Source organism: Idiotropiscis lumnitzeri, chromosome 21 (assembly GCF_059441095.1).
Source record: "Idiotropiscis lumnitzeri isolate Australia: NSW breed Sydney's pygmy pipehorse chromosome 21, RoL_Ilum_1.0, whole genome shotgun sequence".
NCBI lineage: Eukaryota > Metazoa > Chordata > Actinopteri > Syngnathiformes > Syngnathidae > Idiotropiscis > Idiotropiscis lumnitzeri.
This window is the reverse complement of record NC_142411.1, coordinates 3,962,998-3,989,594: the sequence shown is the minus strand read 5'-3', so window position 1 is coordinate 3,989,594 and position 26,597 is coordinate 3,962,998. Positions and strand designations below refer to the sequence as shown.

The 26,597-nt window shown below is 43.8% G+C and overlaps 1 protein-coding gene across 1 annotated transcript; it reads right to left on the bottom strand.

The window, feature by feature from the left end:
- Window positions 1–69: 69 nt before the first annotated feature.
- xkr6b (XK related 6b) lies at window positions 70–26,042 on the bottom strand. Its single transcript, XM_088286601.1, has 3 exons — window positions 25,123–26,042; window positions 4,355–4,551; window positions 70–4,287 (listed from the first exon to the last, which is right to left on the bottom strand). Exons 1-3 carry the CDS (start codon window positions 25,680–25,682, stop codon window positions 3,317–3,319), a joined length of 1,728 nt encoding a protein of 575 aa, XP_088142727.1. The 5' UTR covers window positions 25,683–26,042; the 3' UTR covers window positions 70–3,316.
- Between the last annotated feature and the right edge of the window lie 555 nt (window positions 26,043–26,597).

Here is a 26,597-nt window from a genome sequence, read left to right as displayed (position 1 = left end):
ACAATGTAAGTTAGATTTTTATTTCAGTTACAATGGGACATAAAAATGTGAAAACACACTGTGGCTGTATTGCACTTTCAAATACCATATTTATTTTTTTTTCTTTTCTGGGATGAACAGTCTCATATATGAATCTACAGTAAGGCTTAACATTATATTTTCAGCATAATAGTTGTAATTTCCTCTAAAACAAAAAAAAACATACAAAATAAACGTTAGCACCATATGTTATTAATTATATTCATATTGTTTCCCTAAAACAGGGCAGAAAAGTACAATACTGGACATCAGCCTTGCTTATTTTTTTTCACCTCCGTCTCCTCATTAATTATTTACTCATATTTTATATTTAACCACCACAAATAAATCCCCACACTGTGCCATTGTTTTGTAATACGGCATCCATAAAAATCATATATAACCCCGGAGGTTATTTAAATACACACCCACAAGCTAAGACAACCGAGAAATCGAGGGAATATCAAGAAAAGCAACATTTTTTTTCCATAACAATTTGTAAATTAGCAGCAATTGACATGACACCCATTAGTTGCTCGGTTGCAATATCAAATCCATGTTCCGATAAAATGTCACAGCCAAGTCTACGATCAGAACAAAAGAAAACAGATACGCACAGATAAAAGGACATAGATGACAGGAAGTTACAACACAGCAATCACATTCTAGATATATAGACTTTTTTTTTTTTAATTTCTATCTGCGCTCGAAATTCTCGCTTTTCATTGATAAAAACAACAACAACAAAAAATAATAATAAAAATCAAAGCAATTGTATGCCGAGAACAATATGACACCATAGCTGTGTCAAATCCAAAAAACGGCACCATATCGAGATTGGCGGTAGATTGTGTGTGTCGATTGAGGTGCTGGCGCTTTTGAGCTTCACATGTTGTTGTTTTTGGAAAAGCCCCGAAAGTGAACTTGGTGGTCCATAGCGCTAGCACCACTGGATGAGTTTTGTTCAGCACCGGGTTGTAAATGCAATATTTGCTATATTGTAACGAAGAAAGCGAGAGTTGTGACATCAGAGTTTGGCGCTGCTGCTGCTGCAAATCAGAAGAGGGTGATGGAGATGCATGCTGAGGGATGGCGGCAAAATGAGGTTGTTGCAAACCACTTTCATGTTTTATCCAATTTTTCTGGGGAACCGAGAGAAGAACAGACAAACGCATACAAAAAAATACAATAAAAATCGCAATCATAGAATCACTGGTATGCGCAAAACCATTCTTGCAACAAATATAATGGAGAAAATGGACTTGATCAGACATAACGGAACCTCTAAATTTGTCTCAATTTGGAATTCGAACAATGTTGTGCTTCTAGTACGCGTCTGTGGATGTCAGAGTCTTTGTCCAATCAAATTGCGATCTCTGTGTTGTTGTCATGTCATTCTAATCTACAGAATCGGTTTTGCTGGCAGTAATTTAAACTATTTCAGCAATCTATTTTATTAACCCACCGGTGTCAAACTCAAGGCCCAGGGGCCAGATCTGGACCGCAACCTCATTTTTTTGTGGCAAATCATGTGCGTCAACCTCCTCTTTCTAGCACATTTTTACCAACATTGAGATATGAGATATTGCAATTTATTTTAACATAAATTGAAAATTATTGAACAAAGAATGACTGACTGGCTTCTGATTTCAAAACTGTCTTTCCATCCATTTGTTTTATTTTTTTCTTTATTTATGTTATTCGATAAATATTGAGTCTGATACTGCTTTAGAGCGAATTCAACCAATTCAATTTGCGGCTAGCATGGCCACAGTAAAGCACCCCGAACCTTTGTTACAAAGTTGTACTGTAGGAATGTGTAAAATACTGTAGATGTCCAAAAAACTCACATTTTCACGAAAGTTGAATGAACTAATCCTGAAAATTAAAAACATGAAGCACCAAGAGCCTAAATGTTGAAGGTCATCTTTTTCCCCCACGCTCACAAAAACAACCCATGAATCACAGTGTAGTTGCACCTGATTTGTAAATGTGTCCCTGTCTGCAAAGCGGAAGCCAAAAACCACCCCACAAAAAAAGGTCCCCAAATTTCTCCAAAGCGAAAAATGCCTGTGACTTTGCAATTCTCAATTATTCAGGTCTGAACTCAACCTCTAGGTTCGAGACGGGAATGGTGGAAGGTCGTCAGCCATTTGGAATGTGTGAACAATGGCTCCCAACATCGCATTTTGAAAATGTTACATGGAGCATCCCCCCTTTATTGTGTTATAAATTGTGCTGTTGCCACTTTGCCTCCACCAGAGGGCGGTCTGCAATGAAAAGATTTCATGAATGGGCGGAACTGATTGAAGGTCAGTGTGCTTCTGTCCCCCCCCCTCTCTCTCGCCATATATGATGTGATTACGATTGAGGATTTTGGAACAGAAATAGCAACAGACGGGTGAGATGTGAACCAGCTCACATTTGCGATGCCGTGGTGTTTTTTTTTTTTTCCTCCAGTGCAACCCGAGGGTACCAGTAAACACGATCAATGTTTGCATTATTTACATAAAGAATGGCAGTAAAAGTCGGGATGTGTAAAAGACCCGCATCCTCTGACGTGCTCCTCCAACATTCCCCTCGGGCTTTTGCGCCTGTGTTCTGAAATTCCTTCCTACCCATCGAGACTTGCTACCAATGCCTAGTGCGCATGCGCACAATGCCGACATTGATTTCGTGGGAAGTTTGGAGAATTTGGTCCTACCTTTCGTTTGTTCGATTAAAAGTGTGGAGTACTTAACTTTTTTATTTCATTGAGTCTTATTTGAATTTTTCATTGCCTTAAAATAGACTGACGTGTGTTTCTGTTGAGCACATTACTCACGCAATGTGCCACACTCGTTTGATATCGCCAGTAAGTTAGTTGTTTGTTAACATATCTATGCATATACATATAGAAATTAAAATGTCAAAACAGCCTCTGGTAGGACGATTCATAAGGGTAGGACATTTTGGCAGAACATCGGTACCTGTGTCAGACGGAGGAGCGCACGGCTTGCCCTTCACAGGTAGACACAAGTCAATCAGAGCAATACAAAATAATGCATGAGATCAATTTCAGAATGGAACATTCATATGTTATCTATACACGCATACACAGCTGCAGAGGGATTTTTTTATATATAAGATACTGGAGGTTTGTAATATTCTCTCTGTGTTGTGTGTTGTGCTGTTTTCTTTCTTCCTATTTCTCCAAAAATAAATCATGACTGTCAGATCTCACCAAAAAATGGACTGCTGAGGATCGGAGGAGGGCGCGAGGGATGAGTGTCAAAAAGAATGGGCATGAGTACGCCCCTCAGAACGACGATTCGTACTGCAGGAGTTCATAGAGGAGGGGGCCATCCCTGTACCTGATGCCCACCGCGTTCGGACTCACGTACTGCAGCACGTTGATGGTCCTGCGCAGGCGCCGGTCCACAAAGTGCGCATCCCAGGCCGGGTAGCGTTTCCTGGGCATGTCTATTTTGATGAGGGGGCCTTCGGGTTGGATGGGCCGGCCAGACGCGTCCACCGGCTCGGTGGACCTCACCTGGAAAACCGGAAGGCAGGAGTCCGTGGCGGTGTCGTCGGACTCCGCTTGCTCCCCCGCCAGGCCCCGCGTCGGCGTGGCTTGAGAGCCGCGCGGACCCGGCGTGGGTGCCATGGGCTCGGCCTCGGGGGGTAACGGCAGCCCCCAAAGCAATTCTGCGCAACAGGAGCTCGCCAGGACCCTCAGCCGGGGGCCCATGGGGTGCAGGACCCCGTAGTAGAGGACCATGCAGGCCACACCTGAGGCAAAGCACAGGAAGACGCTGCAGAGGGCATAAGAGGCATAGGCGTCGGTGGTGGCTGGGTCACGGTACGCGTACCAGAGCCCGCTAAGAATGGCATTCTCTAACAGTACTACGATGTAATAGACCACCATTCGGAAGCGCGTCCGCCCTTCCTGCACGTTGAACCAGCAGAAGACGTACACCACCCCGACAACCATGTTGAACAAAACCTCCTCCCACTTGGACATGCAGAAGTCGGTGCCGCCGTGGATGACCCAGAAAGCCATGGCGCACCAGTGGAGCACCACGAAAATGCCAAAGTAGATGTGGAAAACGGAGGCAAAGAGTGCAAAAGAGAGCACCCGGGAGGAAATCGTGAAGAGCCGCCAGAAGAGATGCACCAGAGCGCCGCGGTAGCTCATGCTCTTCTTGTCGTCGCGGGAGTCGCGCAGGAGTTTGTGGTAGGACGCTAGCACCCAGGCCAGGGACAGGAGGGAGGACAAGACCGAAGAACCTGACAAACAGAAAAAGAAAAGGATATCGAGAGCTGGATCCGGAGTGTGCCACCTCCCTCGTCTTACACTGCTGCCACTCGGCCTTGTTGCTCTGGATCATGATGCAAAGCTGCAGCACCAGCTGGGGAGCGCTTTCCAGGAAAGTTTCCAGCAGTCGCAGCATGTTGACGTCGGCATACTCGTACATCATGGCCCAGTAGAAGCGCCGCTGGTTCTCCTTCCGCCGGTGGCTTTGGACGCCCAAGTACATGGTGCGGATGTACCTGTGGAGACAGGCACAAGTGAAATCATTTGCTTTTCAACGCTCTTTGCCGTTAAAATTGTGTCACAATTTTTGTACCCCCCCCCCTTCTAAAAAAAAACACCAACCCCAAAATTTGAGGGATTATTACTGTAGCTCCAGACTGTTTAAGGCACTGTATGCCGAGGTAAAGGCTGATATTCTATGGCATTTTCATTGGGACTGGTAAATGTCAGATGGAACCAACCAACAAACCCCCACCCTACTCCAATTCAAAAGCATTTCCGTGTAATGTGCAAATAGTGCAAAAGTCCGATGAATAATATAAAGGCGTAGTGACAAGATGTAATCAACTGAAATTAAATTAGAGCATTACGAGAAAAAGAATCAATAAAATCGGAATTTGGTAAGACTAAACTACTAAATATGAGACAAAAAAATATATAGTTTTGCAGGAATTAATTATTTTTTTATTGATTATATATTTGGATTTTTTTAATTAAAAAATAATCTATCACATGGTCTTATTTTTTTGGACATCATTTTATTTAGGATTTTCTATTTTAAAATGAATTGACCAACTGTCTTTTCCTTCACATTTTCTGTGATTTTCTTTGAACTTTCCTGAGATTAATGTCAGATTATCAACATTTTACATGCACTAAATCTGAATATTTCATTAAAACAGTCAGATTAATATGGGTAAAATTATTTAATCAGGCCGTAGCCTTTTCTGAAAGAAAAAAAAAGTTTTTTGCTGCCATCTGGTGGCGTCTATAGGCAATTATACACCTTTTTTTCTTGCTGCGATCAATTTCTCGACGCTTTCAATGCTATCAAAAAAAAATCAAGACTCACTCCGTCTCACACACACACACACGCACACGTACACGCACACGCGCACACGCACCGTGGTATCATGTCAACACTCCCGCTGTGTCTTTTCCCAAAACAAATGGCTGCCTGCAAATATTTCAGCACACACATCTCACTTGTCAGCTTTTGGCAAAAAGGGGATTTCCTTGAATGCGGTCGCCCCCCTTGACGCTTCCCCCCCCCCGTTCGCCCGCCGTCTCGCCCGCTCTTCCATAGAGCGCCTCATGAATTATTTGTAGCGCGATTGTAGCCCTTTGCTCACGGCTCGTTAAATCCGTAGTCAGAGTGTGTGTGCGTGGTAACAGCTCGGTGCTCCAAGCTCAGCCGTCTGCTGTCGAGACACCGGCAGGCATCACCCTCTTCATCGTCATCATCATCGTCATCATCATCACTACACCTCCGCGGACACAAGTTCTGCCTGCATGCCAACTGGACGGGAGTGCTTTAAAGACCATGTGAAGTGAATTTTAAAAAAATGTGTTCCGATATGAAATACGTTATACAGTATATATTTGAAGATAATTCAATGTATCAAATTATTCTAGTGATTATCCCATCCATTATTCAAGTCATTGGAAAAAAAAATATTTTGTTCCACTTAAGTGTCTGTGACGTTCAATAACGGGGCCTGGTCTGGTGAGTGACGTGGGAGTCAACAAATGAGAGCGGAAAATTGGCTGTTGAGAGAGCAGGTCGACCACGTTGATTGACTGGTTGTCAGTTGCGGCCATGTTCTTCTTAATTTTTTTTTGTAATTAAATTATTCAAGTTATTAAAATTATCGTTATAGCCTTACATTGCCTGTTTGTCCCGTTCACAAAACAGCTGAAAGTACATCGGCGTTAAAAAAAAAATTAAAAAATCAAATTGACTACACCGATCACCGACTTCACAAACGATCCGAAACGGCGCCGCAATACACGCAAAGCCCCGAGGCTTTGTGAATAAACTGTTTGACGAAAGCGCCGCCATCAGACATCGCCAGTCGCCCCAGGGCCTGCTGGGATGAGCGCTTCTTACATAAGCCGGATGTCTGATTCCGTTTGCCAATAATGCCGTACAACTTCCCAAAAGGTTGTCGATTTGTGTTGAGGAAGAAGATCTTTGTCGTACAGGAGCAAAATGATCCCACGTGCGTGTGTGAGTGTGTGTTTTGGGGGGAGGGGTCAAACACAGAGGCACAATTTGGTTTGGAAATTGCTGTGAAGTGAGCACTTGGATCCGCAAGTGGAGATCTTGCAGTTGATATTTTACATTCACCGATCTCCTGTATGAACTCCAGCCATCGAGTCAATTACGCTTCCATGATTCAGACTCGGCACCTCACCTGCGCTGAATTTAAAGGGAATGAGGAGAGCCGCTTCGATTAGTAGTCATTCAAGTCGGTTGTGTTCACTCCCACAAAGGTCAAACGCCCATTCACGCCGCAACCTCCCGTTCGCTCGTCAATGGCCTTTCCTATTTAATGTTCGCATAGATTCCGCTCTACGCTAACTCTAACCACCGGCACTAAATCGTAATGGGGGCGTTAAGACCTGCAGTGTCAATCCAGCCTTTGTGGCTCAGCGCGTGTCCTTTTCAGTAGTACCGCTGTTCCTCGATCTGATACGTCTTCATCCTCCCTATGGCAGCGATTAGACCATGGCTGCGACACGGACTGAGCCCAGCTCCAAATCCCGCAGTCAGTTCAACACACGCAAACGCACAACGATCTGTGACCGGCGCCCAAGGGCCATCGGTGGGATGCGCGATGGATGGATGGAGCGATGGAACGGAGCGGGCATGATGTGAGCCGAAAGAGGAAGGGAGGAGAATGCTGCGTGTGCGTGTCCACACTAAAATGTTACCGCCACGCTTGTCAGCTACTCAGCAACTACGCGACAGCAACAAAATCAGTGGAGTTATATAATATAATCATTTATTTGATTAAAAAAAACTATAAATGACTGATAAAGTCAAGTTGAATAAGTCACACACGACAAAACTTTTTTTTTTTTACAAGTGGATCATTACACATAATTACATATTGGATTATTGATTACAATTTTTCGAACCAGCGAACAGTGCAAAAGGACTGCAATTCACTTGACTGAAAAAACGCTGGCTTGCTAGAATAAATAAAAGGAATTGTTAACACAAAAAAATAAAATAAAATGTAATATATAATAAAGATTTTTTTAAATAACATGCAAAATAAAATAAACAATAAAAAGCACAATGCATATACATAAATAGAGAAAATAATGTGAAAAAAATACATAACATAAAAAAAGAAAAAATTATGCAATTTAAACAACAACAAAAATTACAAAAAATAATTAAATATTAGAATAAACCTAAAATAATTAGTATATAATAGCAACAGAATTATAAAAACATTTTGTACTCTGCAATAATAATACCTGCTAATGGAATTGGAAAAAAAAAATCAAACAATTAAAAATAAAATAAGGGAACATTTAAGCAAATTGGATTCAAATAGAGTGAGAATTGTCTTTTTTTTTTTGCAATCAAGAGCCCACCAAGCGAACAGCCTGATCTTACAAGCAGCAAGCTAGAACGCTCAATATGCTTTTGTTTTTTTTTTCACCCCCTCTCCCCCGAGCCGCTCATTTGTTACCATTAGCAACCGCTCTCAGGTAGCGCCACTCGGGGAACCGCGCCGCCACGTGACGCTTAAGTTACTCCGAATATAAATGAGGCCTCGGCTTCTGCGGGAGCCTCTTCGCCGTATCTCTTCACGCCGTATCGACTTGCAAGACAAAAACGACAAGGGGATGATCTGAGAATGCAGATTGCCGTCATTGATGAAAAACACCGATCGGACAAGGACACTCAACGACAACAACAAAAAAAAATCTCCCTAAAAAGGGCGATTGATCATTTCTCCCGGTCATTACATTATCAGAGGCAACGGGTCAGCGCCGTCCAATATCCACACCAGTAATTAAATGAAGGAGAGGCCTTAATCAAATAACTGATTTCATACTGCACATCAAAAAGCCCAGCGCAGCTCTGATCAGCACGAGCACCACATTACAGCCAAAGTCGACTCGATTGGGAACCAAAGGAAGAAATTTATATAACAGAAACACGGTTACATACCCAAGTGTCCGGTTGTTATGCCAACACATAGCTTGAAGAAAGATTGTTTTGGGATATGTAAACTTTGACATGGCAAACTTGGTACATTAACACCGCAGGGTATACAACTTTATAAACCAGAGCCTGATTGTTATGCACGCTAGTAGGATTGTTTTGACTCACACACTTTCTGCTCATAAACTTTTATACATCACACATATCTTTGGCATAATCTATATAGAAACTAGTGGAAATAGTCCCATCAGGCAACATACACAGGTGTTTGATTGTTATGCCACTTTTCATTAACAATTGTTTTGACCAATATAAACTTATTACATGTATCTTAAATATGTCACACATACAGTAGCTTGACGCTGCATGCATTGGCAACATGGAGGTAAAACAGTCCCCATACTCAAAAGTCTGATTGTTATGCCAACACATAAGTAAGGTAAGTATGATTGGCTTGACCGGCATAAAAAGTTTTAATACAAATCAAATATATTTGATAGAACATGAGTATGAAATAGGGATGAAAAATTCATTAAATTGTCCCAAAAGGCAACATGGTGTGATTGTTATGCCAACACAGTTTTGAGAGGAATGTTTTGATTCACATTAAGCTGCTTGCTTCACAGAACCATGACAAAACAAACAAAGACAACATTGTTGTTAGAAATGTTGTTCTGTGTTTTCCCCCCCAAAATAATTTCTAATTCTGACAGATTATGCATTTAATTAGCCACAGCGCCATGATTGGTATTATGTTATTACAGTATTACAACTGTGTCGTTATAGTGTTATGACTTGCAAAAGCCGGACGCAACCACAGCCTCGCGCCAGCCTTCTTTTTTGCTCTTTTGGACCGAAACAGTCGGGAACAGCCAGGAGTGAAATCCTTCCCTTCATGCTCCAGTTTGGCGGGCGCTCTTCCACCACACGAGGAAGGAGCGGATTATGTGGCGGATTAAGAAGAAAAGGATTTTGACCCAGTTGCTTTTCAAAGAGAGCATGTCCAAAAAAAAAGAAAGAAAGAAAGAATGAAAAAAAAGTGCATGATAGTTGTCTTTAAATTCCTTCTTATACGTTAGGTAAAATCTGCTTTTGTCTTGTCTACAAATAACCGTAAAGAGTTTTTGAAATGTCAAGCCGCCGCTTGGTCGATTATTTGCTTTTGCGCCAAAATTTGTCTGTAAAGTGAATAGGCAAGACTTTTTCAGACTTGACGTAAACGTCTGTGAGGTAAGAGAAAAATAAATCCGAATAATAAAAAAAAAAAAATTATTTTATGTGCTAACTTTAAGATAGCAAAGTTTCTAGATCGCTTTAAACTCACAATTATCTTTTGTTCTATGTTTCGTTAGTAGTTTGCGTGCCTCGCTTGCAGTTTTGGTGTGTGTTTATTCCCCTTCCCCAAGCCTGGCGATAACACAGGAGTGGAATGGCGAGAGCCAAGTCAGCACACCACGAGGAGGAGGAAGAAGAGGAGGGTGGCGGAGATAAGCGGCAAGGGTGCGACTCGGCAGAAGTGACAGTGTGATGTAGTGACAGTGGAAGCGGACGAGAGAGGAGCGGGAGGAGGAGGCGGCGGAAGACGCTCACAAAAAGAGGCCCAGGGAGGGGGGAGGGGTGGGGGCGAGGGAGGAGTAGGTAAACTAATCACTGAGCACGCAATGCAATTTTCTGGCTCTGTGCCTCGCACTCGGCTTCCTCCCACCACGCCGCCTCACGTCTTGAGGGCCTCGTCGTTTTCTTCTTGCTATTCCGCTCACAAACGCCGTTTCTCCCCGCTCCATCTATCAGGCCGAACCATTTCTCCACCACCCCCCTTTCTCATTGCTCTTTTTTTTTTCTTTTTTTTTTTTACACAGCCGTCCCCTCCGGCTCTGCCCAAATGGATCAAGCCGCCGTGGTGTTCGGATGCGGAATCATGACCGCGTCAGAGCAGCCGGTGAGAAGAAAGCAAAAGGCGAATCCATCGGCGTGTATGGATCTGAAAAAAAAAAAATGTTGTGTTGAATATACTCAATTTTATTTTGTCAAGTGGCTGAAGAAATACAATAGTAAGTAGCGCCATGGGCAAACTGCGGCCCGGGGGCCACATGCAGCCCCTTAAACGTTTTAATCCGGTCCGCCAAATTTGAAAAAAGATTAAATGCATGAACCTTGTTTTTGTTTTATTTTCTAAATACTCTGGTGTGACAAACACAGATATTTTTTGTCTTGCTTTTGTTCATTTTCATTTCAAATTAAATGTATTTTTTTTTCTCCGATGAGGTGAGGTTACCAAAACACTCCATCCATCTCCTCCTGGTTCGGCCCCTCCGTCAAATTTTAGAACCCATTGCGGCCCACCAATCAAAAAGTTTGCACACCCCTGCCCAAGAATATAATAAGAAAATCGAGATCTGAAATCGTCCGTCGATGTTTTTGGCCACATCGCACAGCACGAAGCAGAAACATCTTTTGTATCACCATCATGTTCAAAAATATCGTATCAAAGCTCAAACGGCTTTCCATAGGCGTGTGTCGGTCGAGAGGAGCATTTGATAGCTCGAGCCTGTTCGTCTGTCGCACTATTTTGCAGCGCCTTTGTGATGATGATAGATTCTCGCACCCGATATGCAAATCAAGGAGGCAGCGCCCCTCGCAGGCACACACACACACACACACACACCTGGCTGAGGAACGTCAAAATGATCTCTATTGGTTCACATTAGCTCTTGACAACCTACAAAGCGCTACTACGTGAGTTTTGGCAGAATGTGTTTAGGAGTCCCTAAAATCCAGACATATTCACCAGGACACCCATGCTCGAAAAAAAAATGTTTTTGTCTAGAAGGCACCTAACATTACGCTAATAGTCATAATGACACTGTTTAAGGATGGCGAGAACTGTGACATAATTGTCAACTATCATTAGGAAGACATAAGTGCCCCCCCCCCCCACTTTGACATGAAGTATAAATCCGCCCATCCATCATCATTGTCGTGTGTCACCGTGGAGGCTGCAAGGGACACGCTTGACAACGCAGCACAACCTTTAAAGCAGAATGGAACCATTTAGAATTCCACTAACAATGAAAAACAACCAGTAAAAGCTCTCGTTTCTCTCCATGATGTGCGCACACTCATGGTGAACAACGAGGCTCTCTAAAATGGCCACGCCGAGCGGAAAGATCCGGAGCGCATGCTGGATGTCGAGTCGGACTTTGTTTTACTTACCCTCGCTATTAAGCTTTGTTACAACGACGCGTGCATACTACGAGGCACTCGAAACAGCCACATGGGCGAGGGTGTCCCCTTTAAGTCAAATAAATATGCGGCATTCAGCAGCATTTCATGCGACAACACTTTCACACGCCTGCTTCCTGTCCGCATCGGTTGCAACGCGCCCCCGAGCGTAACACATCATCACATTGCGTCAACCGCTGGGGAAAGCCAGAGGCCGGCGCTGACCCGAGTGGATCCGCTGACACCTAAAACGGCGTGAGCTCAAACCTGATGCTCGGCGAAGTCAGTGGCGAGAGGGAGAGGAAAACGGGACGCGTCTGGAGATGAAGCGGGGTTGGTTGAGGTCACGCGCAGTTCACGCCGCAGTGGGGGTACTAAAAAATGATGCAGGAGCAATAAGGAGGAGTTGCCAAGGTAACCGTGCCTTTGCCGGGGCTAAAAAGGGACAGCCGGGCTCCGTAGCTGCGGGAATTCTGTCAATGGAGCGGAATGGATTTTCGATTTGTCGCAGTCGTGAAGCAGGATTTGAGGACATTCATACTCTGAGTCTTCAATAAAGAATCTATATTGTATTTCATCAAAACATAAAATAATGGCATAATTAAACAGAATTTAAATAAATAACCTTTTATTTTTGCTTCAATTCAATGGTCATTAATCTGCTCCTTTTGGTGTATTTGTCCTGGCCACCAGGGGGCAGTATAACACAAACATATGGATACACAAAACTCTTTAACAGAAATATTAGTCATTCTTTGAAGAGGATAAAAACAATACACTCTATATATAAATAAGGAAAGTTGCTTTGAGAAATAAATCAAACTCAAAGTCAAGATCCGACTAATTAGTGATAATCGTGTTTTTCGGCATGCGACTAATTTTCAGGTCTAATGGAAGTGGAGGGAGTCAATAGTCCGACGATGGGACAACATCGCAACATCGTGCTTTAGCGGCGAGCTGACAGCGCCGGTGCCCCCCCCCCGCCCCGGGGGGTTGCTAAGTGGTGGTAATCGGACTCCAACATGTTGCGGTCTGGGAAATGTGATGAATTGGAAGCACGGCGAGGGATGTAATGTAATCGGCGCAGAGCCAAGGCGTCCATTTCATTGACGAAACGCGGCTACTCGGATCCAGACAAATAATAAAGTACGAATTAGCCGAAAATATTCAATTGGAAGACGCACGGGTGACGCATACTTCATCCGCAAAGTGACATTGAATGGAATCATTTTCTTTCACGATAATGATTAATTCATTGTAGCTTCTGGTGTGTGAGTTGGCCATTAGGGGGCAGTATAATACAGTTATGCAGTCACAAAAAATAGACTTTCACAACTATTCAAAGTGACTCAATGACTGCAGTCATGTTAGCCATTCTTGACAGAGGATAATGAATATTTTAATGTCAGCACAGTGGCCATCCTTGGGGGATAAGCACCAGGCCCGACCCGTGGCTAACCAAAATCTGCAAATACTTAACGCTCATTACATTTGGCGTGAAAAACAGAAATCTGGAAAAAACATTTGCATCCATCTTTCAGTAAGGCGCTATAACACTGCCACAGATTCTTTTTGTTCGCCTGTCTATGGCGTTTCCCATGTGTTTGTTCTAAATACACAAGCAATTCTCTTTTTGGCCGATTGGCGGCGTGTATTTCGAGTCACTCGCAGATAAGCGCCTCTCTACATTGATGTGAGGCAACGTTTATACATTCATGAATTCCTCCTTTCCTCCTGGAGTAAGAGTGTAAAAAGCAGCACAGAGAGAGTGGCGCGGCGTGGCCAGGTCTCGGAAGGACGACGCCAGCAGCTGTTTTTACTCCACTGTCCTCTCGGGGATGGCGGTCAGGACCCGTACTAATGCTTTGTTTCACCTTCCGGGAAGAGGAAGAGGAGGATGAGGAGGAAGAAGGTGTGCGGTCATAAATTGAATGGCGGGTGCTTTTGGTACTTGGGCCTTCTGTGCCGACTAATGCACCTCCTAAGACCACCGAGATCACGTTGCAATTACCGAAACCCCCAAAGACAAAAAAGGCAATATCACGTGTTTTGCCCGCCAAAATAATCAGCAACAAGTCTTGCTCTGACCAACCAATCAGAAGACGGAAAAACGTTGACGTGTGCTCGTAACGCTCCTCAATCCACGTGGCCTCACACGTCCAGCTAAAAAAGTGAGTAGTGACAGTTGGGTTTGACGATAATGCCGTGTCGAGTAGCGCGGCTGCGGGGCGAACGCCGAGCTTCTCCTTTTGACAGCTGCCATGTGCATCAGTCACCGTGCATATCGGGCTCGGACGGATGATAAAACGGTCGGATTTGAAGAATCTGGGAGGCTCTGTCGCCACTAAATACAACACACATCAGTCAAACACTATTACTAGTTACTACACTTGCTGCAACCGTTATTACTATCTACTGTGACCACGCCTACTGCTACTTGCACTATAGACTACTTACTACTTCCCACCACAAAATAAACAACCACTATTACAAAGTCTAACTCAGGTGTGGGCAAACTACGGCCCGGGGGCCACATGCGGCCCGTCAAACGTTTCAATCCGGCCCGCCGAACTTGAAAAAAATTAAATGAATAAATCTTGTAAATGTTTTATTTTCTAAATACTGTGTTTTTTCAAAGACATGTATATTGTTGTAATGCTTTTGTTCACTTTCATTTAAAATTAAATGAGGTTTTTTTTCTCCGATGGGGTGAGGTTAACAAAACACTCCATCCATCTGCTCCTGGCCCCGCCCCTCTGTCAAATTTCAGAACCCATTGTGGCCCGCCAATCAAAAAGTTTGCCCACCCCTGGAACTAGTAGCGACTACTATTGGCAAGGCTACCAACTACAAGCAGCACTACTAACCAGTAGTGACTAGTCCAATTAGAAATACTGTATGTAAATAATAGTTTCAATCATTGCAAAATAATCTCTGCCTAAAATGACAACAAATACAAATAAAATGGACATATTCCCACTTAATGAAAACAAACTAACAAATTCTGAGTTTCCATCAACTGGCGAGCATGAGTCAACATTGGCCATCTGTTCCGATGAACCCACGCAGCAACGAGGCGCCTGATTGGTCAACGGCATGGGCAAACATGTTTACAACGAGACATCATTTATGGAGCGGAGAAAGCTGTGAACTTCTATGTCCTTATTTCTATTGCCTGCGGAAGAAATACTTTCAGTTGAAAAGGCAAATAATCGGTCCACGCAACTTTTACATGTCGGCAGTTCCACAAACAATTCAATGAAATAATGACGTGTTTTTATTTTTTTTTCTGGCGAGCATATTTTGCTCACCTAAACATCTGCGAGAGGCTAATGAGGCCGTTTGGAGCGTGAGGTCTCCTCCTGAATTTTTGGGAGCGGCTGCATCAAATAGCTTAGCAGTGGGTGACACACTTTTATCAAAGGCAGCTCGCGAGCGAGAGAGGGGGAGAGAAATTGCCTTTGAAAGGTTCACTTACTTGACTAAAGTAAGCCTGCAAGCGCTGCAAAGCGCAAACAGCACAAATGCGGGCAGGAAATGGATGCGGGTCAGAAAGGGAATTAAATGCGCTCCATAAAAATATTAATATTAATATTAATGTTAATGTTAATATTAACATTAATATTATTATTCAATGTCAAGATGTCAATTAATCACTTTTAAACGACAATATAACAGTTGAAGTTGCTGTTAAATAATTATGTTACTACGAGCGAGTGTAACTTTGTCTTCAAAAAGTCTGCTAGCTTAATGCTAACTCATAATGCATAGCTACATAAACAGGCTAACAGAACTAGCATGATTATCGCTTTGCTAATTTATGAACCTTTAAACAATTGATATAACAACAAGTGCTGCAATGATAAATGACTACTAACTATACTTCATAAACCTTCTCTACCCACTACGAAAATAACTAGCAACTCGTGATGATTGCTAACGCGATGACAACCTAGGAAGGAAACATCACGTTTCTTTTTTTTCTTCTTGCTCTTTTTTTTTTTTTTATACATTCCTCCGTACTACAAATCTCCCAATCACATTCCCAATAAATTGCTGAATTCCGGATCATTTCACACCATTTCTTGGCGGGACGCAAAGACGGCATTCCCTTCAAACGGCCGCGTCCTATTGACCCACACGCACCAAAGCTTTGAAGAAGGCGGCCGACCGAGCATGCTCGGTAGCGTCTGGTCAATAAGTCATTAGCTAAGCATTGCTTGTCCACGTTCACCTTGGGAGGATGGAAGTCGGCGCAACATTAGTTGTCAGCGGCAAACACAAGATGCGAGGAAGGACGGTTGACTTTAAAAATACCCAGAACAAAAGAATCAATCCGCCGATGGCGTGCTGGGCTTCGTCTCGGAATGACAAGACGGGCAAAGGGCTTCATAAACCTCCACACTTGGCCCCCGGCGGGAGGCCTCGGAGCTGACAAAAGGGTGCTATGGCAACAACATGTGAAAGTGCTAAGTAGAACTGGCAACTGTTCAAGAACAAGTACATTAGTGGGGGGTTCGGGAGGAAAACTTTGCTCTTCTTATTTTTCTAGCCACTATCTGTAATTCCAAGTCCTCTGGTGTTCCAGCTCTCTAGTGTAAAATAATTTATACCTCCAAGCTAAAAATCCAAATAAAAAACAAAACAAAACAACAAAGCAGAGAAAGTACAGGAGTTTGCAAGTTACTAGTTGCTAGGCAGATTTCATGGGGCATAATCATTTGTGCCACCAAGTGCAATTTAAAAGAAAAAAAATGACACGCAACAGGAAATTAATAATAAATAAAATTAATAATTAATATAATTAATAATTATTGAGAATATTAATAATTAGCACAGAAAGACGAACATTATTATTTTTTTATTATTATTTCCTGTTAATCATAAAAAAAAATCACCAAAATGATCTGCCAATTGAAATTACAAATAAAAGAAGACCGCCGCCGAAGGTTGAAGACCTTTTTCAAAAATCAGGTCAGAAAATGCCACGTTATCAGTTTTTAATGTCAAGCTCATAATTTGATTGCAAATATGCCATGCTGTTTGGCTCATGAATTTGTAAATCCTTATTTAACACCATCGCCCCTTTTTATATATGTATTTATTTATTTTTACATACAGGACAAACGTCACCCGGGACAGAAGCGCGGAGAAGGCCCGGCGGTCGCCCCGGCAACGAGGTCCGATCGAGGCCTGACGCGAACAGACGATGCACAATTGTTTTTGCGTTTCGGATAAAACAAAAAAAATAAAATAGTGGTTAAAAACAGTCATTCTAATCCACGCATGTACTGAAAAGTGATATTCCGCCAGGCCTAAGTGGCATTTTGAGTGATCAAAAGGTGTTTCCTTGTTGTACAAATATCTGACAAGCCGGCCGACGAAGCGTTTGTATTTTTTCGCAGCAATTGTGATGCTGGCAAAATGAGCTGCCAGATATTTTTAATTGCAACTCTGAAGGGCAGATGTTGTGCAACGAGCTAATTAAAGAGAGGCGGCATCGGGTTATTACTGTAGAAGTCACGTAATCGAGACAAAGCCGTCGGCGTTTTGGTCTCCTCGTAATCGACTAAGACAGCCGGCCTTTCCCGTTTCTACGGAAATCGACTGAAACAGAATTATCAGGGTTGTGACGCGCATCCAATTAGTGTCAAAAGCACAACGCAGTCCTCAGATTAAAACTAAAAAAAATATGCTAACACTATTTTAACTATTTTCTTGCAATTTGAAAATTATTTGCTTATTTAACTGTAAGATCACATTTAAAATTTAAAAGATTAATATAGCATATTTCTGTTGAACAAAAATTATGCAACAGTATATTTTCCATCTATTTTTTGTTTGTTTATTTTTGCAAAATAAAACACAAATAAGTTATTAAAGTTGATTAAGTATTCATTTTTTTTTTTTTTAAATGCCAGAAAAATGAATTTTTGGGGTGCTGAAATGGATTAAAAGCATTTCAAATTTTTTCAATAAACCTTGAGATACGAGTATAATTTGCATGCTTGTAACTCACATCACTTGTATCTCAAATCATCTTTTCACATTGAAATGAATGGGAAAAAAAACTGATGCATATACTCTTTATTGTCACGAATTCTCTCAGTCTCTTAGTCTGCCACTAATATTAGTCATTATTTATAGATTATGAAAAATACATGGCTGGGAGTAATGCTATATTGTCTGTCTATATGTGTTGCAGCACCTTTTGTGTTCATCCCATGCTTCAAGGGCTGCAGTGCCACATCATTGATGCTATTTCACGTTAGCATCAAGCTAGCGCTCTGAAAGACTGAGCTGAGTGCTTGCGTGTGTGTGTGTGTTGAAGATTCTTTAAATTGAGTTACGAATTTAGCCACAGAAGGAATTAACTTGTAAGTCAAATTAGCACGGAGCACTAAAACCGCTTGACAATGCTGCCATGGATGATCCAATTCCCAAAAGAAGGCTTTTTTTTTTCCTTTCTCCAAGGCGAGGGGATAGTATTGGGATAAATTAAGATAATTTCAAAAGGCGCAGAGATTAGAGAGCCCACTAATCTGGTCGCATGGAAACTCAGAAGAGTCTAAATCCACTTACTGCTGAATGTTTTCAGCGCAGGCATAAAACATTAAATGAGAATATGGCTGCAATGGGAGGTTAAAAATGGGTCATCTTGGCAGCAGAATGATGCACGACCTTGAAATACGACCTTGCATGAGCATGCTCTACTCTTCCTGGACAGCTCAGTGCGCTGACACTGTCCACTCTTAATTGTATCCTTCAAACTAATTGATATGCAGGGAAAGGAATGCCCCTTTCGGTCCGTCATATCCCTTGAAGGAACGCCGGACTAATCCACTCAGACACGCTGGCTGAAAATATCTCACTGATGCTTTTCTCTCACTTATTATTTTTTTTCTTTTTAGCCACAGTGGAGGAATCATTAAGCAGAACAGCATCGACCGCTCATACTCGAGGAGAATAAGCCTTTTACACAAAGAAAAATGTGTGCAGTCAAAATAAAAAAAAAATATGTGAAGAATCAGCATTCGACAAGGAATGGGCATAACAATCAATTCTAAGGTAGAGGGATCCGAGAATCGATTACTTTTAGCCCATCAATCGTGTGCTCTCAAACAAACTCGAAATTCATCCCAACATTGGAACAAGTTGCTCAATGCCCAGAAAAGGAGAGAAAATGAGCACGAGGTTGATAAGAAAGCGCAAACGATGGATGCGGGCCGGAATGAGCGCTGGCCTACATACAGTACAGAGAAATGGGCCAACCCGTACTTGCCCTTCGCCTGCCAGCAAAAGCACGGGACACGCAGCCCCAAATCAAAACGCTCTCTCTTAACTCCGCACGAGGCCAATTTTCACCTTTGTAATTTCTCGCCGAGCGTAACGGCTCGCCTGCAGGAGCATCACCGATGCTAATCATATGAAAATGAGAGGAGATAGCGGTAAAATGCGGCAACTGACGGGAGATGCTCAATTATGTATAAAGCGGCTAGGGTGTTTATCCGTTGCGATTGCACTTTGCGCAGGAGTCGTTGTCATCTGCTCTGACTGTTGCTGAGGATTCGTGACAATGATACATTGTGATATCGGCACTTTATCGTAACAGAAACGTTAAATCGTCTAAATCAGGGGGGTGTGCAAACTTTTGATTGGCGGGCCGCAATGTGTTCTAAAATTTGACAGAGGGGCTGGACCAGGAGCAGATGGATGGAGAGTTTTGGTAACCTCACCTCATCTGAGAAAAAAAATTATTTTAAATGAAAGTGAACAAAAACATTACAACAATAGATGTGTCTTTGAAAAACACAGTATTTACAAAATAAAACATAAACAAGGTTTATTCATTGAATTTTTTTCAAGTTTGTCGGGCTGGATTAAAACGTTTATCGGGCCGCTTGTGGCCCCCGGGCCGTAGTTTGCACCACAGTATTTTGAAAATAAAAAATTAACAAGGTTTATTCATTTAATTTTTTTCAAGTTGGGAGGGCCGGATTAAAACGTTTAACGGGCTGCATGTGGCCCCCGGGCCGTAGTTTGCCCACGCCGGGTCTAAAGTTATGTATCGTAACAGAAAATGAATTAGTAGTATCATATCAGACAACGATACCATGTGATATCAACATTGTTTGTCGACAGACAACGATACGGCTTGAAATTGAGTGTGGGAAAGTTATTGCTTTGATTCGTTAATAAAAACGTGCATTGTGGGATATTTCTGAAGGAACGTGGAAAATGAACATCCGAGTCCCAACCGAGCAAAACCCAGAAATAAAAATGCCCCAAAAAAACGAATCACCCAAAAACTAGAGCATAAGAAAACCAAACATAAGATATATTTGCATCTGCTGAGTTGTACAAGTGAGGACAAGAACGATACGAGTACGTTGACCTTGAGCTGCGTGTCAAGAGTATCAAATCAATGCTCAAACAGCTTGCCGTAGGTCAAGTGCGCTAACACGTGCGGTGAGAGGAAACCAGAAGCTGACAATATAAGACAGGAGGGAGGTTGTACAATCTAGTCACGCGCTGGCAGACTAAAAAAAAAAAAAAAGAAAACAGCTGTAAGTAGCGCTTGGAAGTTAACATGGCGCTAACACGTTAGCTTAAGCGCTAATGGATGGAAAGAAGAAGCACAATCATGGCAAAGAGCACACCTGGGAGCGGAAGCGCCACTTCATTCAACAGACAAGACAGCATATTATGGGATGTATAATAGGAGTACAACTACCATGAAAAATTGCTCCTGTGCGCCAGGATTCACACTCTCAGCGGCCTTATCGTTATCTTCTCTGCTGGCGTTTTTGGGGATGAAAAACGATGGCGGGCCCACTATTTAGATACCGGGCCGGTGTTCGCCGCGGGACTCACCTGTGGAGATACAGCGTGAGGCTGTTTTTAATCCATTTTTGATTTTGGAATTTTTTTTTTAGGGCGTGGCTAAGTGACACACGTCTACACGAGTGGAAATCGCGATGATTTTACACGTGAAGTCGAAAAATATCACACTTCGGATTTAGATTTGAGCCCGGAGAGGAAATAGAATCACCAACAGCTTTGCTGATGACGGAGGATGGAAGTGTTGCAGTTGCTACAGCTGCCAAGCAGGCCCTTGTGCGCACACACACACGCACACACTCTGAACAAACATCACATACTACAAAGTCAATAAATCCTCATCAGCAGCCAAGTTCCACAAAGCGTGCATGCGACAAATGTAGTCAGAGCAGAGAGCCGCTGTAAACACGCTAATATGCACACGAGCCAATTGAGAAAATATCGAAGGACGCGTCAGTCAAAACGTAGAAAAATAGCGATAATCGCAATACGTTCAGCCTACGCCACGAAAAAAAAGCCTCTTGGCCAAGTTAGTCGGCCGTCTTTCACAAACATATTCCATGTTGTGAAGAATCGATTGACGAGGAAAAATATGTAGAAGGTTAAAGGGGAAGTTGAATTGGGGGCGGGGGGGATTTTCGGTGGCGTCGAGCGGAAAACTCGTATCTCCAAAATCCTCACCCCCCCCAAAAAAAAATCGGCATGTCTGTTGAGCCATTAACATTGCATCATTTTCAAAACTCCTTTTGCAGCCCCCAATTGCGCGATGATGTGGGTGGGTGTACACGAGCGGCATACTGACTCGCTTCTCCAAAGGCCGGAGTCAGCAAGGGGCGGGGAGTTCATTGTCCATTTTGCGCACCACCTCCCTCTCTGATGTCAAACGCCTCCAGAAACAGGACGAGGAAATGTGAAATCCAAGCAAAGTGCGTGTGTGTTGTGAGTGCGCATCACACCGTTGCATCCCTGGGCTATGAGCTGTGCGCATACACACACACACACACGCCGTGCATGTGACACGCATGCTAATGTCTGTCTTCCAGGCCCATCTGTGATTAATATTGCCCGCTTGTGCATCTGTCTGCTGGCCTCGGCTTGAGAGTGCAGCGTCAAGGCGACATCTACAATCAGAGCTTTAATCATACTGGCTAAATATAGCAAGCCAAACGTTCCTTGGCCAAGGCAACACCTACAAAAAGCATATGAACGGAACTGAGATAAGAATCCGGCGCCGGGTGGAAGTTAACGCTCTTTTTTTGGGACGTAACCTCGGCGACCAATGAGACGCCAAATGGTTAATTTGTCGCTTGTTTCTCGGGAGAAGCCAACACAAGCAGGAAAGTCAGAAAAATTTACATATGTCCTTTTTCAGTCGTCAGCAAGTGGCAAAATGGCCGCCCCTCTGAGATTGATAAAAAAAAAAGGAGTGATTTTTCTGCTTAATTCATATTCTACAAACACAAAACTAATCTGAATGCTGTGTCTAGATTTGTGGGGGGCGCATAGAACATGTTATTGTAAAGAACATTTTTGACTTGACTTCCCCTTTAATAAAACTGATTTTTTAAACAAATGGTGTAGAAACACATGTCGAGAGAATTTAGCAATGTAGTCTTTATGATCAAAAAAATAATAATAATATAACAAAATTTGACAGTCACCAGAATCAACTCTGTCTTTAATATAGAATTTATATTATTATAAATTCATGTTAATTAAGTTTGGAAATAGGACAATTCACTCAATCTGTTTGTAGGGACATACTTTTACTGTCTGATTGGTTGCTTGTTAATAGGCAGAATTAAATACGAATAGGATGTCACAGAAAAATCCAATCAGGAAATGATTATCAATTCAGTATAAATAAAATGATTAATCCAAACGATTTAATTGTTAAATTCAAATTTAAAAATCTTCATATCCCCCCAAAATTCCGACTAAAACGCCAAAATTATTTTGATTGTGTTTCTTTTTTTTCTCTACTCATTATATTTTAAATTAATAGCTTGGGCTGAGAATTTAACATCTTGATGTGATAAAAACTTTTGTGCTGTGAAATTGAAATTGGGCAATCTGGATCTGATTCGGATTCAATTGAGTTGTATTTTTTTTTAAGCACATCATGGTAAAAAAAAATATATATCATCATCCTTCGGTTTTCTGTGAGCAAAAGACGGAACCACGCTTGGAATTCGCGAGCCACACATTCTAGCGGTGACATTCATGCCTTTCTGCGTCTTTGCCTCCAGCTGCGACATCTTCGCTTCCCTGGGAATACTTCATGCTTTTTTTTTTCCTCGCACTTTGATTGGCTCCTCAGTCATGCAACGGAAGTTGTAGCTAATGGCTAAATAGCGGGTGCAAAGTTCACGTGTGTTTTTGATCATACGCAGTAATAATGCGTAATACTGCCACCATGTGGCCACACCAGAAAAGCGAAGTCTACCTTCTCATTACAGCACAGCATTTCTGCCTGCCATCTAATTGCCGACGCCATCCCATGTCGCTGAAGTGACTTTTTAAAAGCAATCGGCCAGGCTTCTTGCGCGCGCTTGTTTATTTGGTGTGAAATTGCAGTACGCTGTGTTTACAGGAGAGACGTCGCCGACTCCGCTCGCTCGCCCACTGAGCCTCTGGTGGCGAAATTGCTCTAATTGCCAATTATTCCGCGTTTCCGGCCAATTGTGACAAATTGGAAGGGAAGAAAAGAACGACTCCCAGGGCGGGGCCGTTCTGCTGGGGATTTCCTCTCAAACTTCGCACTGATCTGATGAAGCGGAGATTTGCGCGTGTCGTCGTGCAACGTAGCAGGATTAAAAAGGCGTTCGCGGAATCCTCGCTCGTCGAAAAAAATCACAGCGTGATGTCAGTCAGTGGGCCGGCCGCAATGCACGCTGGGAAGGCGGCTAATTGATTGCGGAGGTGAAGATAAAAACGAATAATGAGACATGACTCCTGTCAGCTCTTGAGCGTGATTTCCTCTCCTAATGAAGTCGCAACGTTCACGCTAAGCGATGCTGATACCTGAGATGCGAGTGGCAAATCCGGACAGGGGGAAAACGAGCCCATTAAGCAAGCAGGCAGGCCACAATATTAGGGACACCTGCCAGCTGCAAAACGGACACCAGATGCTGCATTGCATCATTCTGACAGATGTTCTCGAAAAGTTAGACCTTCTCAGACATGCTGACCAAATATTTCAAATAAATGATCAAGATGACCAAAACATTTAGGAAAATTCTGTGTTTAATTGACTTCTACTTGTATTTGTGTTTTTTATTTGGTTTGTATTTATTTACTATTGCATTCAAAGAAAATTGTTTTTCATAAAAAAATTACAGAAGTGTATCGCATTCGCTTGATATTTAACCATTTGGTTCTGCAACCTGATTAATTTTTGGTGTAATCCCATTTTGAACCGCTAGATGGCGCCACACTGTGGTGTTTAGCACTAAAATGAAAGAAGGAAGCATTTCTGATCAAATTGGTTAAGTTTTGTTGTGTACTAGTAGGCCAAAAGTGGCACCACTAGTGGGAACCTGGTACTAGTAAGAAACTGTTTTACTAAAGCGCTGAATTGTTTTGTTTTGGAAAAACAAAGAGCGAACTCGTACATGGGCCTTATGCTGGAGCTCAAGGATTTCAAGTAAACATTCAATGGGCTTTTCAAGTGTGTGTGTGTGTGGGTGTGTTACGACAGAGGGGTCACTCACAGGGGATGATTGCCAGGGCCGCTGTCTGCCCCTCAGACACGATCCGCCTGGCTGCCCACTGCAGGGTCAAAAGCTGCTCGTGTCAGCTTAGCTTGGCGAGAGTTCAGCGAAAGGCTAACAAGCCGATATGGAGATTATTGGCCGGCCTCGAGACCACCATGACACCACGAGGCAAACGATACGGTATTAGAGGGGGGGGTTACACACATATACGCAAGAGGGCCACATCATTAGGTACACCTGCACGGCCACACATTGTTTATACAAATGTGTTAGGACTGAGATGACACGAGGGGTCGTAATTACATATTAACACCCCTTTGAATGGGGTAAAATGGCTGCCTTAGATCTTGTCCTCCAGTGTCACAACATCTGTCCTCAATTGTGCGTGGGTAAATTTGGGTTTGGGAATGGGAGGGTCAAAAATGCGAGTGTTGCAGAACACACAATGACATCATGTCTGTGGATGGGAGGGGGCGGGGCGGTGTAGTATCGTGCACTGTGTGAGAACTGATGCTCCGTCGGGAGTGTTGCAATACTCTATAATTGGAGTCTTGAATGCAGCTAGGGGAGGAAGGGGTGGAGGCAGTGGGATTTGAAGTCACCTCACAAACATACACAGTTTTACTCCCCACACAAGCGCAATGGCGCACTGTGGCGAAGTCGCCATTCGTGCATGACCACAAATGCAAGTCTCCCCCTTTTGCCATCTCGAATTTCTGCACGATATAACCGCAAAGAAGACTTTCTATTCTATTCCACTGATTACGATATGCACCGCGGTGCAGGTTATTCCAGGTGACAGGAGCGCACGCGCACGCAGCGCCCGACGCGGCTCTTACCTCCACACCTGTCCCATCTGAAAGACGTGCACCACACTCTGCCAGACCCACACGGACAGCCGGCAGCATCGGTCCCGCTGCAGGCTGGCGGCGGCTCGGCGGCTGCTCAGCCCCTGCACGGAGCCCAGGGCGCCCTCCGTGTAATCCTGCACGAACCACCTGAAGCTGAGGATCTGCACCAGCACCGAGGGCACGAGCACGAAAAAGAGCGTCACGGCCGACCACAGGAAGTCCCGGGAGCGGTAGTAGTGCGCGGCAAGCCACACGTCGCTGCCCACGTCCCAGAAGAAGACGAGCAGGGCCAGGACGATCCACAGGCAGTCCAGCCACAGGCGCTGCTCCTCGTGAGGTGGTCGCGCCGCCTCCCTGCGCCTGGCCCGCAGGTAGTGCAGACAGGCGCTCCGGCAGCCCCAGTAGCACGACGAGGTGTTGCAGCAGTGGCAGATGTGGAAGGAACTGCCGCTGTCGGGCCCCTCCTCCCCGGTGCCCACCACCTCGTCCAGGTTGCGCAGCTGGGCAAAGCCGGTGACGACCCCGCGGCCGTCGGACTTCGCTGCCATCTTGCCCCCGGTCGCTGTCCCCTCGCCCTCCTCGTCCTCGTCCCCCTCCTGACGACACTTCCCGGACACCTGTTTTGCACCCGGAGCCCCGGAGCCATCTACAAGCCGCCGCAGCTCACCCAGGCTCCGGGCTCGGATGGCGCGCGCACGCCGCCGCAAGCCCCGCCGCGGACGCAGCGCATTGTCCCCACCCACCCCGCGTCCGCCGGCCCTTCTGCGGGTTCGAGCACTTTTAAATCGGCCGAGTGTGATGGAACAATTTTTAAACGTCCATCTCTTCAACCCCCTCCTCCTCCTACTGCTGCTGATGCTGCCGCTGCTGCCTCAGCCCTCCCCGCATCCCTCCTCCAGCTGCAAGCCACCACCGCGTCCCTCCACCGGCCCTCGCCGACGTAATTCATCCCCTACCTCTGCCCCCTCCCATCCCCTCACATGCACACGCTGATTCTCCCTTTCAACGTGGTTGCCATCTAGTGTCTTGTTTCAAGTCCCCGTGCAGCATTAGAGCACGCCTGGACACCATCCTGCACCCCATAAAGTACTTTAAGTGGTTTGGTCACTGTGGACGGATTTTGATGTTGTACAAAGATGAATGCTTTTTATTTTGAAAGGGGGAGTTTGCAAATTAAAAAAAAAACAAAACACTATTGTCATATTTGTGACACAATATTTTTTAGGCGGATCACCAATCATCACAAGATGATTTAGAATATTTAAATAACTTTTAGTTACTGCATGTTTGTGTAATGTTGAAGGAGCATCAACAAAAGTATTTTGAAGCATACACTTGTTTAACAAGCTTTGCCTGAGGAAATTGGGAGAAAAACAAGTAAATGCATTTGATTCTTCTGCCACCACACTGTGCTAATTTGTTCTTTAAGAAAAAAAAAGTATTTAAAAATACCACCAGAATCC

Coding starts and splice junctions, on each gene's coding strand:
- xkr6b (XM_088286601.1), bottom strand. CDS start 25,682: ATGGCAGCGAAGTCCGACGGCCGCGGGGTCGTCACCGGCTTTGCCCAG. Junction 4,552..25,122: donor CAGATGGGACAGGTGTGGAG/GTAAGAGCCGCG, acceptor CTGTCTCCACAG/GTACATCCGCACCATGTACT. Junction 4,288..4,354: donor CAAGGCCGAGTGGCAGCAGT/GTAAGACGAGGG, acceptor TCTGTTTGTCAG/GTTCTTCGGTCTTGTCCTCC.